Below are 18,802 nucleotides of genomic sequence, written 5' to 3'. Positions count from 1 at the left end.
CTCTGCTCCCCTCTCCCTCCCATTTCGGTCACCACTCCTGTCTACCCTATGTCCCAGCTGAAAGGAACCACTGTCCCTGAAGGTCCACAGACAAGCCACCCCCTGCCTGGCCTCTGGGCCTTTGCCTATGCGGTCCCCTCTTCCCACAACACTTCCCCATCCACTTTGTCAGGATCACCCTCGTCCGTCCATCATGAACCAGCTCGTCCATCCACCAGCGATGACAGATCGATGCCCCACACGCTTTGCTGTCCCCCTGCCTAGGACAAAACAAACCGCTTCTCTTTCTCCCCTGAGCAGAAATGTCATTTCCACAGAGGACAGGGAAAGCGTCCGTAGGAAAAGCAAGTGGGTTTTTTTTCCTTTAAAAATAAGAGAAAATGTAAATAATAATAGCAGGAGTGACAGTCAGAGTGAGGATGATGGTAAGTGATTCTATGCCACGAGGGAATTGGTCGTAATAATGAAAATAATAGCTTCCACTTAGCAATCTCTTATGTATGCTAGAAACTGTGATGTGTTTTCAATGTAATTGTCACTGCCGCTCCCCTCTCTTTAAAGGTGTGGATACAGAGCAGGGAATTTAGGATTAAGTTTAGAGACTCGCTCAAGGTTACACAGCTAGTAAGTCGCAGAGCCAGGATTTGAACTCGAGTCTGTCCAACCACAAGTGTCAACTGCTACACTTGTTAAGGGCCCTTGGGACCATTGTTTCCACTGACACCCAGAGGGGCTGCAGGACAGGACCTGTGTCCTCCAGCCTGCTGGTCTACCTCTGACATGGGCACCACTGTCGGGTGCTCCCTACTCCAGGGCGCTGGATTTCCTTCGCTTCCCCAGGGAACAATGGCCTTGCCCTGCCCACCCAGGGTTTCCCCGAATGAAGAGGGCACCCCTTAGTTGAAGAAGAAAAGGGTGGGCTTCTTTCTTGGCAGAGGGAACCACAAGCGCAAATTCAAGGAGGTGTGAAAGCATGCTGTGCTTGCAGAACTAGAAAACGACAGGCTCGGCTGGCGTGTGGACCGCGGGGAAACGAGGGACGAGAATCCAAGAATCCAGTGCGATAACCTCGGTGAAACTGCTTTGCCCACTTCCAAGGTGGTTGTGGGGCCCGAAGGAGACAAGGCGCAGGAAGCGGCTTTGCAAACTGGAAGAGCGTCAGGCAAAGGTCCATTATCACGAGATATTTCAGAGGGGGCCTGATGGGCGTCGAGAGCGAGATAGCAGAAAATGAAAGTGTCTGCTAATTTCTCTGGAATGCACATTCTCAAAAGCATTCATAAATGAAAAATTCTGACTTCACTGCTCTCTCCTTTTTGCAGATGACTAGACTGTAATAGATTTCGGAAGCTAATAAAAATTCAGTCACTTTCCTGGTCATTATCAGTTACACTACCGGGTTCTGAGACTTGCAGTAATTTTCTTGTTGCCCACATGTAAGACCACACCCGGGTAAGTCTTTATCCTGATACCTCTGAGGTGTACCGTCTTTTCTCTTTTCCTTGGTCATCCTGGCACTGGGAGCGCTGAGACGGCAGGCCTGTGCCTGTCTTGTTTCAGGCCACGTTCTTAGTTGCTAGCACAGTAACTGACACATAGTAGGCACTTGATGCAGATTTGTTTCATGCAGCATCTGAGTCTAGATGGCATCATATCACACCTGAGTGACTGCAGGGGCCTCTTAGCTCTGCTTTGGCCCCTGTCCCCTGCTCCCAAAGCCATCTGTCTACATTTGCTCAGAAACTCAGTCCGTCCTCCTCATTCTCATGAAATACTATGGGTAAAACTGATTTTACTAATATTAAACACTAATGCTACTAACAAAGAACCAAATCTACAGTTTAGCCAAAAAGATAAGGGAGGAAACTAAAATCAGAAGTGTAACTATTCGAGAAGGCATAATTACGATTATTTGCGGATAGTCTAAGAGTATGCTTAGAGGACTCAAGAGGATTAGCTGAAATGTTATTGGAACCAGCAAGAGAGTCCTCATGAGGACCAAAGCCCCAGTGTGACTGTCACGACTGACTGGAAGATGGAACGGGGAGAAGATTCCATCCCGACACGCCCAGTGCCAGCACCTCAGAGAGCTATGCCCCCAGCAGAGGGGGAGCGTGGCCTCCTTTCCAACTCTGGGCTGCACTGCGTCTCCTGGGTTCCCAACCATCCTGCTTGTGCTCAAAGTGTCTCACAAAAACCTTAGTGATCTCGGAACCTAGGAGTTGTCCCAGCTGAAAGCACTGCTGAGGACAGGGGAGCACAAGTTCTAGCTCCCGATGTCTGGATCAGAAGCCTGGCTTTGCCATAGCAGTAACTGCATGAGCTTGAGCCCCTTAACAACTTACCACGGGCCTCAGTTTCCTCATCTGTCGAATGGGGTAATAACAGCACTTACTTCATGAGGTGAGAAGGATTCAACTAGCTAATTCATGAAGTGTGCTTAAAACAGGGCCCAGCAGGTAGAAGTCACTCGATTAATGTTAGTTATAATTAGGGTAAATGACCATTAGTTTAGTTTTTACCATCGAGGCTTCAGCAATCTTAGTGTCCACGTTTCAGCTGTGGATACAGCTACACGGGGGATGTGGTGGTGGAGGAGGCATGAATGCAGCAGTGGGCCACAGGTTTGGGGCTCCCACATCATCCTGAGTTCTTTTCAGAAAGGCAAATGATTACACTGCAGGGTAATAGGTTGAAACACATAAAATGGACAATTTAAAAGGTCAAAGGTGGCCAAATATTGTCAATTTCACATGGTAAAACCTAATAATTTTCAATATACTTGTTTTGCCCACTGGACAGTGCATGCCTCGAAAGCAAGGGAAAGTTCATTCATCTCTCTTGTGCCCAGTCCTTGGCAATGGTTCTGATGCGAAGGAGACGCTCAGTGCATGTGTATGAGGAAGAAACAGACTCGTGGTCAGAACACACACTGTGGATCGGTCTCAGAAAGGAGGAAGATGAGTTCCAAACAGTAGGGGCAAAAAGTTTGCCCCGATAGCCCCCATGCCATCCCGGCACTGCCCTCAACCCAAGACTGGGCTGACGTCCTTCCTCTTTGTCCTATGGTACATGGGCTTCCATCTAGCACGCGACACATCCATCTTCACATTAATGTAATTTACTTCTTCATCTCTCCAACCAGACTGTGCCCTCCTGAGGGCAGGAACCCAGATAAGTTTGTCTCTGGGACATCAGTAGCTATCATACAATTTGCAAATGAATGAATAATGGAAAGTCCCAGCATGATTCACAGGGGTGGCTCCATTTTGGGGATCATTCCTGCCTCTGGCAGCTTTGTATATTTAGTGGGATGAGGGGCTCTGGGCTGGAGGTAGAGGATGTCGTTTCGGGTTTCACCCCTGCCTACCGGGAGTAACTTGGGAAAGCTATCTGACTCCTCTGAGCTTCAGTTTCATAATGGATGAGAAAGCCCTTTGTAAATTTTAATTCACTTTGCATACTGGCCAGCACTATATTAACATTAATGGCTGTTATTGATGACTCTTTTTAAGCATTAGGAATAGAGCCTCACACTTAATAGGTGGTCAATAAACATATTCACGACCTGAACTGGATTCAGCCTTCTGAGCACTTGACTGAAATGGAGCCCGCTTATGGCTGGTAAAGGAAATCCTGGAAGGGTTTGGAAGACGGCAGATTGCTCAGGGAACTGTTTCATCGCAATATGCTACTTTAAAAAAAGAGGCAACTTGCTTTCCATTTTGTAGGTTAGGTGTGGGGTGGAGAGGGCATTCACCTGCCTGTCCTTGCTTAAAAATAATTTCAAGTAATTAAACCATGTGCTTGGGGAGAGGGCATTGGGGACACTGGGGGAATCTTCAATCAGGAAAGAAGACACAGTCCCTCAAATGTCTGTGAAGACCAGGCTGGGACGGTGAACAGGCAGAGGTCTTCAGACTCAGCATTTGTCTCTTCTGATGCCTTGAATACCAATGTCTGCAGTGGGCCCAGCGGCAAGCACAGAGCACCAGCAGTGACGCACAGGCTTGTCACATCTCAGCTCTGCTGCTCAGTAGCTGAGTTACCCCGGGCAGGTCATTTAACTTCTCAGGGCCTCAGTTCCCCCATCTGCCAAATGGAGATGACAGAAGTCTCACCTCACAGCCATCGCTGTGAGGATAAAGTGAGGCAATGTGGAGCAATGTGTTTGATCTAGTGCTCGGCTCGGAAGGAGTGCTCAGTAAATGGCAGTGGTGGTGATGATGATGATGGTGGTGGTGAAGTAGTTACGATCAAGCTGTTGTCTTCAGTCTCTCCCAGTCAGTCTGGGAATTACATTTATGGGATTAAGAAGCAGTCATCTGTTCATCTGTGCATGCATCAATGCATCATCCATCCATCATCCATCCGTCAATCCATTGTCCATCCATCATCCATCCGTCAATCCGTCATCCATCCATCATCCATCCATCCATCCATCCATCCATCCATCATCCATCCATCCATCCATCCATCTATCCATCCAACAGTTACCAAGCCCCTTACCATGTGCCAAGGCCCACCAGACGGTACTGGAGTCAAAAAGAGGACTCTGAGCCTACTGTCAAGAGCTCATAGCCTAACTCAGCATCTTTTTGATGTTCTCAGGCAGAGGTAAGTTGGAATCCCCATGGGGATTTAAATGCCTCACCCTCACCTTTGTTATAGACTGTGTCACCCTGTATTAGGATCATCCATTTTCCTTTCTACCTAACTGGAGTGTGAGCTCTTTAAGAGCAGGGACCATTTCACCTTCATCTTTGTCTTTTCCCCCATCGCTATCCCCTACAACCCCCGGCACAAAGCAGGACCTCATGAAATGGAGCTTCATCCTTCATGCAGCCTAGAGAGCCTGGGTGGGGATCTCACAGAAAATCCTTGTCAGTCTCAAGAAAAAACTCCTTCTCTTTGTTAAGCACCTGCCGTGTGCCAGGTACTTCATGCACACTGTCTCATGTGTTCCCCTCAACAAGAGGGGCATGCTCATCCTCATTCTACGGATCTGGAAATAGACGTTCAGAGAACTTAACTACACACAGCTAGGAAGTCCAGTGGATCTCATATCCAGGTCTTACCAACTTCCCTTCTTGCAGGAAAGCATTTCCAGTGGTTGGAAAGAGATGAGGCCAAATGTGTGGTGGTGTAAATGGATATGGGGTGTGTGTGTGTGTGTGTGTGTGTGTATTGTATACATAGTCAAATTCAAAACACATAGCAAATTCAAAATCCTACAGGGGCAAGGCAGGGAAAACAAGTGAGAGAAGCAGGCCAGGTATAAGAAAAAAATCTTTTGTTGGGGAACAATAGGGAGAGGTGGGGACTGCTGTGAACTGCATAGCACAAGCTGGGTCTAAAGGAGCCTGTGGCTATGTGGTTCTAGGCACTGGGTCACAGCCAAGGAGAACTCAGTTTTGCCAGACTTTAAAATTTCTCAGTAGTCTGAATTCTTACGAGCTAACCTCCATATGTTAATAGAGAAGGTGCAGTTTTTAATAAAAACTTTAAACAGGCTTCTCTTACGTTCTAAAAGTTCTTAGTTTCCAGTTGGCTGTTGGCTGGCTCTGCCCAGCACAGGCCTCTTTAGGGAGCTGAATGAGGGTGGTTGAGAACGATGTTAACCATCACGCATGTGACCAGTATTTCGAGTGCAGCGTTTAGCGCCGACGGTGGTTAAGAAAATAAAAAGTCCCCTCATTTGCCAGAGCCATCCTCTTCTGGCCACAAGGTCTGTTCTGAGAACATCCAAGAAGCGACCAGACTTTCCTCTCTCTTCCGCCAGCTCTCTCTGCCCATTCTCAAGATGTCCTGGGAGTCCCCAACTCAATCTTGGGGGCGTCAGAACTGAAAGCAGTCACGGTAACAATGTCCTTCCACCACGTCGGCCAGAACTCAATCCTGTTCGTTTGTTAAATGACAGTGCCGAAGGTGACCCTTTTCTTCTTGTCGAGGCACTTGCCTTCTCTCTGTTCAGGACTGTCGCAACTGACAGCTGGCTCGGTAGCAGGACCTGCCCACTGCCACGACCAGGATGAGAGCGACCAGTTGTGCTGGGACGCGTTCCCACGCCCCCAGGGAGCCGGGCGCAGACGTCCTTGGTGTCTGAGGACATCATTAGTTTGCGCACTGCTTTTGGCTGTCTCTTTTACTTGCAGACTGGGGTGATGGTGGATGGGAAAGGAGCAGGACGAGACAGGCTGTGAACGTGACCCTTGGCCCGCACTCCTACTGTGTGCCGGGCGCTCTGTGGGTACTCCTCGCCCTTCCCCCCAGAGCCCCGGGTCCGCCTCCTCGTTGCTCTTGCTGCTTCCCTCTCACCACCTTCCATCTCCTCTTTTTACAGGAAGCAGAGGGACCTTTGGAAAACTCAAATTAGATCATGCCACCTGCTTAAAAGGCTCCTGTGTCTTCTTGCAAAACAGTAAAACCCAGATTTCTCACCGTGGACCTACAAGGGTGCCTGGCGGATGAAAGGGGCTCCGTATACATGTGCTAAGTGAAGCAATTTATTATCACTTCCATTCCCAGATGAGGAAACTGAGGCTCAAAGAAGAAGGAATTACCCATTCAAGACCTCACAACTAGCAAAGTTGCAGCACTGGGACTCGAGCCCAGGACTTCTTCCTAAAGCGGTGTGACTTCCCCACTGCCCTCCGGGTGAGAGAAGTGGTGTTCTGGAAGGGTCCTGGGTGTGGAGGGCGGACATGATGTGGGAGCCATGCTCTGTGAGGGTCCAGAGCGTGGGCCTGTGATTCCTTGAAGGAACGCCCATCCCCGCCCTCCTGACAGCACCAGCCCCTCTCGGGTTCTCTCTCCAATCACTGCTCCCTTCTACCACCTTCCAGGGAAGCCGCCACTTTCCTTGAGAGGCAGATGATGGTTCTTGTCAGCAGCTCTGTGGAGCTGAACCATGGTGGCGAGGACAGGAATGCTAAACGCAAAGGGCTGCAGCCAGAACAGAATCACCAGGCCATCCTGTGCCTCCGACTGTGGGGAGTGTGTGTGTGTGTGTGCGCGCGCACACGTCTCTGTGCATCTGTGAGCGTCTGTGTGTCTGTGTAGAGTCCCTAGCTTGAAGCGATGTGGCTGAAGGACTTAGCTGAGAATGGTAAGAAACGTCTGTGGCAGGAAAGCAATTCCCCCAGCTCTACCAACGGCCACACATTCCGGCAAATGACGGGGGAAGAAAAGTCGCTGGCGGATACCTCAGTGTTCACATTATAGTATGTGTTGTCCCAACTTGGTCAATTCGTGTGGTTTTTGTAAAGCTCTGGCTTCCTGTTTCCCTCTGCTTGCGCCTCACACCATGTTCTCGCCACCCCCACCCCACTTTTTGGCGCTGCAGCCTCTGGTCCTCTTTCTGTCCTGATATGTGGGCACTGGGTCCCCTCCTGTCTCAGGGTCATCACCCAGCCTTCTTCCTTCGCTCTCTTCCTTCCATTCTTCCCTTCTTCGGCCTTCAGGTTTCAGTTGTTCCTCTCGAGGGAGGTTTCCTAGGCCTCCCCATCTGGGCATGTCCCCCCATGAAAAGCTCTCCTGTCATGGTGTGCCTCTCCTCCATGATCTTTTCACAGGTAATTGTTTACTTTTATTTGGGTTTCTGATCATGCCAGTCGTCTCTGTGTGTGTGTGTATGTGTGTGTGTGAGCACAAAGGAAGGGTGCAGGTCTTTATGACGTGCCATGTGCCTAGCATAGTGCCTGGTACCTGGCCAATGCTGGGCAATAGATGGATGAATGGATGGATGAATGGATGGATGGCCGGATGGATGGGTGGATGGATGGATGGGTGGTGGGTGGGTAGGTGGGTAGGTGGTTGGATGATTGGTTGGATGGATGGATGGGTGGGTGCATGGATGGATGGGCAAATAAGTCAATCAATGAATGCACTAATTGTTTTCTAATTGTGCTGTCTGGTTTTGTGTCTCATCCTTCTTTGCCGTGGGGCAAAATAAAAACATACATTAGGGTTAAAAGTCCTAGTGTCCTCTCAGCGTAGTTCAGCTGGTCATGACCTTTACACAAAGGAAGCCCAAGTCATTCTGTTTCCATTTTATAGAAAAGTAAAGACCCTGAGTTGTGCATACAGAGAAGCTCCCTCTCTCGGAGTCCCACTGGGATCCAAGGTAGCCATGTCCTTTCCACGCCCTGACCCAACCTTCCTTACATTTCCCTTGGTGAGGGTGGTTATCCCCTGGCACACTGGATTTGGAATCCAGAAGATTTGGGGTCAAGTTCACCCCTAATTGGCTGTGTAACCTTGGAGAACTTCCTTGCCCTCTCTGGGCCTCAGTTTCTTCATTAAGAGCATTGTATTAGATCAGTGCTCCCTAGATTTTAGTGATCGACACACTAACGTTATGATTTTTGCCATATTCTTGCGTCCCCTGTACTATTATTTACTTAACATTTTGTTTTAAGGTGATTTGCCTTTTTTTCCCTTGAATTTACACTTTATATCATACTGCTGTCCAATATAAATGTATTGTCAGTCACATATGCAATCTCAATTTTTTAGCAGCCACATTGAAAAAAATAAGAAACAGGTGAAATTAATTTTAACAATATATTTTATTTCACCATGTTCATCTAAAATATAATGAATATAAATTAGGAATGAGATATTTAACTTTTTTTTCATATGAAGTGCCTAAAATCTGGTGTGTATTTTACACTTCCAGCACATGTCTCTACGGATGCTAAATTTTTACTGGAAATCCTTAATCTCTGTTTAGATGTCATAAAATGTAAGTTGAAAGATTAGATTCACAGACCCAAGTTGTTCCAAGTATACAGTTAATTTCCAGGAACTGAATCGAGTATCAGATTTTAATTGCAAATTAATTGAAATGAAGCGAAATAAAAAACTCAGTTCCTCAGTTGCGCTAGTCAATGTCAAGTGCTCAGTAGCCGCGTGTGACTGGTGGCGACTGTATTGGATGGCACGGATGTATGACAACCCTGGACAACAATCCTGCTTCCCTGTTGTAAATAGAAGGTCGCCTTAAAAACAAATACAGTGACAGTACAAGAGTGACATTGAATCCTAGCTACATACCGCTGTCTGCCAAGGCGCTGAGTCCTGAGCCTGCCCTGTGTCTGTTAAAAAGGGAGATTTAACACATAAGGAAAGGTGTTAAAGACGCTCTAGTGCCAAACTGAGACTTTCCCTTTGATGGAGTCAGAAGGATTAAGAAGACTGGGAAGGGATCGAACGCTGCAGCCTCGTCCCACCTAAACAATCCTACATAAAACAACAAAAACAACAACAACAACAAAATTCTCCCCAAATCCAGAAGGTCACTCTGAGCTCTCGAATTCCCCAGCCTCTTCCTCCTTTCCCCCTATTACTGTGTTTCCTCTTAAGAGACCACTAGCTGTATGATTTTGTGAAAAGCAAACTATGGAAGACTTAGAAAAACTAACTTCTGGTTCAGACTCTGCCATTCCAAGCTCTGTGACTTTGGGCAAGGTCACTGTCTCCTCACTTTGTAAAATGGAGGTGTTTGGACTCCTCAGAAGACAGCAGCCATGGAGTGACAGGCTCTGGGCTCTGGGCCAGCCACAAATTGTCTCATTTTGTCCACACCACGAACCCTGTGAAAAGGCACTGTTATACCCATTCTGCAGAGAGGAACACTGAGGCTCAGAGAGGTTCAAGCCGCTTGCCAGAGCCCCACCAATAGGAAGCCACAAGGCTGGAATCTGAATCCAGGTCTGGGCACCACCGAGCCGACATCCTAACCCACCATGCTGTCAGGGTCTCAGGGCTCTTCCCACTCCAAAAAACGGTGGATTTGTGTTCCAAGACATTGTCAACATGCAATTTGTGTTATTTCTTGGAGCTTTTCCTTCTAGTTTATGCCAAATCCCAGGTTTCCTGACTTGGCATGCTTTTCCTACTAAGCCATATATTTCTTGGGGTCTCCATCTCTATTATTTCTTGCTCCTCCCTCTAGCTTCTTGTTTTTGTTCTCCACCCACTGTGACCCCCCTTGGTGTTTCTTGGTGCTTCTTGAAGCTTTACCCACTCTGGAGTGTGTGAATTGGCAGTCTGGTGGGCTGTATGCAGCCTGTAGACATGTTCAATTTGGCTTACACAATATTGGCTTGCATAGTGTTTTTTAAAATTTTTTAATTAGTTGCCAACCTAGAAACATTGGGACATTTCATATAAAAATCTGGATTTCTAGATTTTTGGGAACAATTTGGCAACATTGGACCATTGGCTGGAAAGCTGAGTGGTGGTGGCACTTTCTAAGTCCCCAGTCCCCACTCCTCCCTGTTGTCTGTCACCCTCACCTCTTGACCCAGCCTGAGTGTCAGTTGTCAGCTGTCATTGTGTGTGTGCTGCCATTTTCTTATAAAAAGCTGGACAGCAGTACCGAATATTGCTCTGTCATTTTCCAGCTGTGTGACCTTGGGTAGGCGTCTCAATGTTGTCATCTGAAAAATGGGCATGTTAGTTACCCGTGCCTCAAGGGGTCGTCGTGAGAATTAACTGAGTTAACACCTGTAAAGTGCTTTGAAGAATCTCCAGCACATTGTAGGTGCTTCATAAGTGCTAGCAATTATTAAAAGGAATGTGCAGTGCTTTTGGTCCATATGTCTCTAGCACTGAGGGGAAATGAGAGAGACCAAGAGAGCCACGTTTGCAGACAAACAGCAGGGAAGCGTGATTCTCTGGGTAAGTGAAGCATTGCTTCAAACTGGGCCACTTTGCTCATTTATACTATCTGGCTGCCCCTTGCAGGTGTGTGAACTCAAGACAGCCGTGCTCCCCTGCCCCCAGCACTTCCTGGTCTCCCCTGCAGGGCTGGCCTCCTCCATCAGCGTTGTCCATATATTTCAGATGCGGACGGAGGTTCAGTGGCAGGATCTGTGTCTGCCTCCCTGCCCCCTTCCGTTCGCAGTCCCGGCTGCAGCACGCAGGGTAACGTTGCTGGGGGTGCTTCTCAGTCTCCACCAGCTTCAGCTAAAGACCATTTCCTGTTCTGGCCTGATATTATTTCTGCAGGTTTCACTGAACCACAGGCCACTCTCTTCGGGGTACAGATTTCCTAGGCTTCTGATGGAATTGATTGCTTAATCTGTTGGATTGCTCTCTCCTAGTTGGCCAGGGCGCAGAGCTCCATTTCTGGGGCGTGCACTTTGAGCGGGACTTTGCATTTATGGAAAAGATCTACGTATAAAGCAACATGTAGCTTCAGAGGATTTACGAGGCTTGAGCACATCGACATGTTAGACAATCCAAACAACGCGAGCTGCTATTTACTGAGTTCTGACAGTGTGCGAGGGACGGGGAGAAGCCTTTTGATTTTAAATTGCCACGATGACTATGCAGGGCACAGAAGGTTAATAACATTCACTGAAATCTTACTCTATATGAGAGCAAACACGTGCCCAGAGTGGTGCTAGGCATGTTTACAATTTCATTTAATCCTCAAAACAACCCAATGAGATAGGTAGTATTATTATGCCATCTCATGGTTGAGGAGGCTGAGGCTCAGAGAGGGTGCAACTTTTTCCCAGCGTCACAGACTAGCAAGTAGGGGAGCCAGGATTCAAACCCAGGCAGCCTGAGGTCAGAGACCACTTGCTCAAATGCTGAAATTGATTGCCCATTTTCTTGCAAATGAAGATTAGGGCTCAGAGAGACGGAGCATCATCCCTGAGATGACACAGCAAATGAGGGTAGGAGGATACAGGATCCACATCCATGCCTGTTCAGTTCCAATACAATATACATTTTACGCTCAACCTCATAAAGCAGAACTGACATATGGGATCGTTACAGAAACCATGCAGGGGCAAGGACAACAAAGCTACTGCTCCAGACCCCAGCCCAAGGCCAGCCCAGGCAGCCTCCAGCATAGCTACTTCATTGGTCTGTGCTTGGGTCCCCTCCATGGGCCATGTCTCCAACTGAGAGACACAAGCAAAACCTGGCTCTCCGGGGCCTACGGCAGCCCCCACAGTGAGTTATTGCCAGAGCCAACCCTGGAACCCAGGACTCCTCGTGCAGTGCTGTTTCTCCCTCTGTCATAATGGGGATCCTACGGCCAATGTCCATGAAGACAGGTTACAGGGAATAGTCAGGGGTAGCACGTAGAAACTGTTTCAAGTTGGAGTGCACGTGTGCTTTTGAAAGGGGCAGCCATCAAATACAGTCATGGGCCACATAACGACGTTGCGGTCAATGGCGGACGACATATACGACAGTGGTTCCATAAGATTAGTACCACAGAGCCTAGGTGTGTGGTAGGCTGACCATCCAGGTCTGTGTAAGTGCACTCGGTGATGTTCGCACAGTGACAAAATTACCTAATCATGCATTTCTGAGAACGTATCCCCGTTGTTAAGTGACTCTTGACTGTAAATTACGGTGTAAATATACAATGGAATACTACGTGGCTTCATAAAAGAATGAAAAATCCTCACCTATACTATTATGGATGATTAATATGTTAAGTGAACAGAGAGTAAGATGTAGGACAGTAGGTATAACGTGCTCATTTTGGGGAGAGTAAAAAAAGGGAGACTTGAAATCCCCTATTCATGTTTGCTTGTATATATGCTAAAAATCCCTGAAAAAGTAAATAAGAAACTAAGCCTCTAAGAAAGTGGCTGTCTGTGTGGTGGTGGTGATGACAGAGTGGATTTGGGAACTGGTGGACAAGGCAAAGGGATGGGAGGGAGACTTTGCAATGTGTGCCTACTTATGTTTTAATAATATGAATATATGAATATATGAATATGAATAATATGAATATCGTTACCTATTTAATGCACACACACAACTAACTCTGTAGGAAAAGCAGCCTATTCTTCAGCTCCAGCCAATTGCTGCCTTCTGGGACTATGAACCTAATGTCAGTTCTGGTTTTTCAAGGGAACTTGGAAATCTATTTTAAAAAACAATCCCAATATTTAATTTCAAATTGTTCATTGCTAATATATAGAAACACAGTAGGTTTTTGCATGTTAAAAGTGTGTCCTGCAAACATGCTGAACTCACTTATTAGTTGTTAGGAGCTTTTTTTTGGAGTCTTTACGATTTTTCTGCAAAGCCAATTATATCATCTGTGAATAGAAACAATTGACTTTTATCCTTCTTGTATACCTTTTCTTTCTTTTTCTTGCCTTATTGCACTGGCTAGAACTTCCAGTGTGACGTTGAATAGGAGTGCCATGTTGCCTTGTCCCAGATCTTAGGGGGAAAGCAGTCCATCTTTCATCTTTAGATGTGATGTCAGCTATAGGTTATTTATAGATTCCCTTTATCAGGTTGAGGAAGTTCTCTCTCTGTTCCTAGGTTAAGATTTTATCATGAATGGATGTTGAATTTTGTCAATTACCTTTTCTGCATCAATTGAGATGATTATACGGATTTCCCTTTTAGTTTTTTAATATGGTGAATAACATTGAATGATTTTCAAATAAGAACCAGCTTTGCATTCCTGTGATAAACCAACTTAGTCTTGATGTATTATCCTTCTTATATATTCCTTCTTATATATCCTTCTTATATATTAGATTTGCTAGTATTTTGTCAAGGATTTTTGTGTCTATGTTCATGAGGAATATTGATCAGTAGTTTTCTTATAATTTCTTTGTCCAGCTTTGATATTAGGGTAAAGCTGGAGTCATAAAACAAGTTTGGAATTTTTCCATGATTTTCCTAATTTTTAAGTGATGAAAAAAATGACTTACAGAGTGCTTATCGTGTGCCAGTCATTGTGTTAAGTGCTTAACCCATTGAGTCCTCCCCAACCCTACGAAGTATGTACCATCATCATCATCATGCCCACTTTACAGATGGGGAACCTGAGGCACACAGTGGATAAAGTCACTTGCCTAAGGTCACACAGCTTATAAGCAGCAAAGCTAGGACTCAAACCCCAGAGGTCCAGCTCCAGACTTTGTACTTTGAATCTGTTTACTGAATTTTGCCTGAAGATGTTTACAGGTAAAAGAAAACATATCTGGGGGGCTCAGCCCAGCTTACGGGTCGCCATTTTTTCCACCTCTGGTTAACAATAACGGTAACTATCACATGTCAAAGCGCTACCTGCCAGGCTGCAGACTCGTCATCTCCCTTCATGTTGCACCAACCCTCGGAGGCGGGTATCACCACCCTCAGTTGGCAGTTACGGAAACGCTCCCTTCCACTGGGTGGCAAGAGGTTTCAGGCTGTCGTCTGCCTCCCCTTGTCTCCCTTACCATCTGTGGTGCCTTTGAGAAGGTAAAAAATTAAAAATATCTTTCGAATCTCAGTTTAATTTCGCGCTGCTCCTTCCTTATCAGGCGGGCTCACCTGTCCTCCCTCCCACTTCCTCCCTCGGGCATCTCAGGTTCATCTTTTTCTCCTGCACTGCCTTCTGCTTTGCACTGTCCTGTCCCAGCTGGCCCAACCAGGGTCCCCAACTCGACCTTGTTGGCTCCGCTGGCTTACTGTATGTGTTTCCAAAAGGTAGAAACATCTTGCTGATTTAAAAAGGAGGAGGAAAGAGATGGATTTTTAGGAACAGCTGGGACACCAATTATCTCCATCGAACACACAGCATGAAGGACCGAGGTTAGTTAAAGGAACTTCCTGGCAGTAATGAAGGCACCATGATGCGATGGAAAGAGCAGGTGTTTGCACGCTGGTTCAACTGCATGACTGTAGGCAACATGCTCCACGTCTCTGAATCTCAGTTTGCTCGTCTGTAAAATGGGTTCAGGGCCAGGAACAGGTCATGGGCATGTGGTGGGGATTAAGTGCAATACCATAAACATTTAATATGGAAAAAGATCCAAGGCACTGAGTAATAAGTGCTTTCCTCAGGCCAGGCACCGAGCGAAGCCATCTTTACGTAGATTATCTTATTTAATACATGCTACCTGTGTGGCGGGTAGATACTGCTGTTATGCCCATTTTGCAGATGGAGAAAACTGTGGTACAGAGAGGTTAACAGTTCTTAACTGGCAGAGCTCTGCCCACGCTTCACATTAGGACCCCCTGGGTCCCACACCAGACCAGTTAAATTAGACTGTTAGGAGCCATTCCTGGAGGCAGAGGATTGGACCACATGGCCTTTCCCAAGCTCTTCCTCTCAATCTAGAGATTGAAGGTGGTTAGAAAATCCTCGCTTTCCCCCATAGTGGCTCCCCCTTGCCAGCCCTCAGCCACTGCCCGTCCCTCCCTCAGCTCCCAGCCACGTCTCCAACCACCACAGTGAGAATCTGGAACCGGGGTGAGTCCACTGCCAGGAAAGGTGATTCAATTAAAATCTCAGTTTTCAACAATATTACCAAGCCCTGCGGTCTGTTACTTCACACCCAGCGTAGCTGTGCCTCCCAGTCAGAGGCAGGGTAATGAGGGTTTGCTAATTGCTGGTGGCTGGGGGTGGGGCGGGGAGGGGAGGATGGTAGGGAGCTCGGCCAAGCGAGCAACTGTGCCTCCGGTCCCTTCTCTGGCTCACTGGCTGGGCTGTGCAGCCCCCTCCTTACAACCAAACCAGCTCCACGCTAACCCCCACTGCAGCAGCGCAGCAGCAATCAATGCCTGGGGGGTGGCAGGCCCTAAGCAAGCGCTCGGCTTGCATCATCATCTCCATCAGCATCCTTACTTCCCACCACAATCCCGTGTTGGGGGGGGGGTACTCTCATGATGCCCGTTCTACAGATGTGAAGACCGAGGCACAGAGACACGAAAGGCCCACAAGTGAACAGCCAGCTCTGCCTCATTCTACAGTCTGCAGTCTTAGTTGCCAGAACATGCTTGCCTGCCCTTACGGTTGGAAGAGAACGACTTCAGCTTTCACCTTTGAACCACCTTGCAAGCCAGGGACAAAACTGTTCTCAGCCTTTGTACAAGCCTGGCCTCTCTGACTGCTCTTCTCCAGAAGGCCTGCTCCTTCTGCATCCATTGCTGCCTCTAGAGTCATAAGCTTCCACTTGAGAGCTCCTTGAACTCAGGGACCGCACCTTAGGGGTCTCCGAGTCCCTTTGGCACTTCCTTACACCTGGCACACAGTAGGTGGTCATAACTCTTAGTCCAGTGTATGGACACATCAACGCCCTCCAAATTCTATTCCTAGTCCCTCTCTCTTAAGTCTCCAAGCCCTGGGCTCAGCCTTGAAGAGCCTGTGCCTAGCACCGTGCCTGGCATACAGTAGGTGCCAACGCTGTGGGTCTGGAAGGCCCTTGCTGGCGTAGGAGTTAGGCTGTGAAGGTGTGATTTATGTGGACTTCCACCTTGAGGGTTTGAAAGTCTGAGCTTTCCCTCATCCTCCCCGTCCTCATGTCCCTGCTCTGGACCCTTGGAACCTGCCCCTGTCTTTGTGTCTCTGTCCCTTAAGGGACTGTCTGAGAGAGTGGCTACTTGAGTCAGCAGAGGAGATGGAGGGGTGAAGGGGCGGGGGTTAGGTACATTCTGAAGTGAGGGCTGAAGGGAACAGGGGGCCTGTCACTTCTCCAGTTCACCAGCCTTCTCAGAAACTCAGTCCCCAGAAGAGAGCTCTGGGAGAGGCTCAGGAAGGTGGCTTGGGGAAGGTGGGAACTGGGCCGGAATCGATTCCAGCTCAAGGTAATTACAGGACACGTGCTGCCGCTTCAGCAGGGCGAATCAGGGGCTGAGCATCTCTCCCAGGGCAGCCAGAGGGGTTAGTTAGTAATAAAAGCCTCATCATTCGCTGGGGGAGAGGCTCAGCTTCGGCAAACTGACGCTCTCTCGTACCTGCCAAATTAGGGAGGGGGGGTTTATGTAAACAACTTCCTCAGGGGCCCTGGCTACCAAGTTGAATGTTTTGGAAAGGAAACCTCAGCAAGGCTCTCAGAGACCCAGCTCCCAAGTTCCCAGGATCCCAGGATGCTGAAGATGACGGGGTAGATGATGCTCCCTTTCTAGGCTGTACATTGGATTTTTTTTTCTTTCTATTCCCTTCTGTCCCTCTCTCCTATCCGTCTGCAAGTGATCTTTAGGAATCTTTCTGCCACAGAGGCTGTCTGCAAGAAGGGGCCATCTCAAGCTGGAGCCCCAGGAAACCCCTCCCCCTCTCTCACAACCGGCAAGCACCCCGCCATCCCACCCCAAGCAGCTCAGTTCTCTTCAGGAATTCAGCACAAGTCCCAGCCACACTTTGGAGAGGACGTTAAGATGTGGGGCCAGCCAGACATCTGCAGCAGCCGTGAGCTTCCCAGGGTGGGCAGACAGGGAGGCAAAGCCAGGGGGCGAGGCATGTCCTCAAGGAGACTCTGACCCCCTGAAGTGGCGGCCTCGGCAGCCCGAGTGGAGTGTGTCTCTGCACCCTTGCCTGGCCAGGGCATGGTCCCGGAGCGACCCCCAACTCTTCTCAGCCAGCCTGGAGGCCGTTCCCCGCTTAGGGGGACAGCAGGGGTTCATCCCTTACGCCATCCCAGCGCCCCCCAGAGCAAGAGAGTGCCCAGCATCAGGGTCTCCGACTACGTCTCAGGTCAGGCGGGGACACGCGGCGGGGCAGCAGGGCTGGGGCGCCCCTGGGCTGGGGTGGACGTGGGGGGCGACGGGTAAGTGAAGCCCCTACGAAGCCGTTTGTCCGGACGTGCAGTCAAGTGACACACGCAGCCCTCACTGGACCCGCGAACGGACGCCGATCCTTTCAGACGCACACACGGATGCACACCAACACACTCGAATCCGCGCGCACACTCACACCAAGCCACACTCACACCCTGCCCATCGCCAGCCGCGCACACACACCCGTGAAACACAGACACACGCACAGTCCGCGCCAGGCCACAGCAACTTCCTTTTCCCCCGTTCTGGAAATGTCCGCAGTTGCCCTTAAGGCTTAAACTTTTTCAGAGGGGGCGCCAGGGATCGCACGGAGAAGGGGGATGGGCCTGGGGGGTCTGGGCAGGGTCGCTCCGCACTTGGGCTCCTGGCTTCCCACCCTCTCCCCACGCCCCTCACCTGGTAAACCGAGGCACAGCAAGAGGCTGTAGTAGACCACGGGCACCAAGCCCAAGCCGCAGGCCGAGCCGGGGGACCAGGACAGCGAGCTGTTGGCTACGAGGTGGGCGTGCGTGTGCTCCATGAGCGCGCCCCTCGCCGCCCTCGTCTCCGCGCCCGGCCTGCCAGCCCCGCTCTGGACGCCGGCTCGGTGGTGGCGGCGGCCGAGGCAGCAGCTGGAGCAGCAGCTCCTCTCTCCCCGCAGGACTTGCTTCCACCCTTGGCCGTGGTCCCCTCTGCTCCCGCCGCACCTGCCCGCCTGGAGTGGCGGCTCAGCCCTCCCTCAGGGCGCAGGGCGCTGGGCGCAGGGACTCGGGAGGGGCTCCCGGAGCCGGTTTGTGCGCCTCCCACCTCGGACCGCTCGGCTCCCGCCTCAGAGCCGGGGGCTGGGACGCCGTTCCCCGCAGCCAATCAGCAACGGCCTGGACGCGGTCGGTGAGATGCTCGGGAGGAGGGGGTTCCAGCCGCCTCTCTGCGCTCCAGTGTCGGGAGAGAGAAGGAGTTAGACCTGGGAACCCCAGAGCGAGACCCAGGTGGGAACAGGCTACCCCCATCTCCAGCCCCGCGGGAGGGGCGTGATGTGGGTGGGACCTGCTTCTCCCGCAGCGGCTCCGTACTCACCCGGCGTGTCCTCGGTTTGCCTTTCTCGACTCTCCTCCCAGCCACCTCACTTTCCTCTCGCCAGGGCTTCGAGTCCATCTCCATAGAGAGGATTCTGTACCCATGGCCCGGGCAAGGGGAGGTTGTTGGAGCGAAGATGGTCAAAGGTCGTGCGTTCCCCTGGACCAGAGGCGCTGAGCTTGAAAGGAGACCCTCTGAGTGCGTG

General features: G+C 49.5%; 1 protein-coding gene across 1 annotated transcript in view; it reads right to left on the bottom strand.

The window, feature by feature from the left end:
• The window catches only part of GPR139 (G protein-coupled receptor 139), a 37,570-nt gene extending 19,227 nt beyond the window's left edge, over positions 1 to 18,343 (bottom strand). The window contains exon 1 of the mRNA XM_014853486.3: positions 17,938 to 18,343. Within this exon, the coding sequence (XP_014708972.1) occupies positions 17,938 to 18,061 (124 nt within the window). The 5' untranslated portion in view covers positions 18,062 to 18,343. The remainder of the gene's footprint in view (positions 1 to 17,937) is intronic.
• Positions 18,344 to 18,802: the final 459 nt, after the last annotated feature.

The sequence above is a fragment of the Equus asinus genome, chromosome 14, assembly GCF_041296235.1.
Source record: "Equus asinus isolate D_3611 breed Donkey chromosome 14, EquAss-T2T_v2, whole genome shotgun sequence".
Lineage (NCBI taxonomy): Eukaryota > Metazoa > Chordata > Mammalia > Perissodactyla > Equidae > Equus > Equus asinus.
Note: the sequence above shows the minus strand (reverse complement) of the source record. Positions and strands in the feature narration are given on the sequence as shown.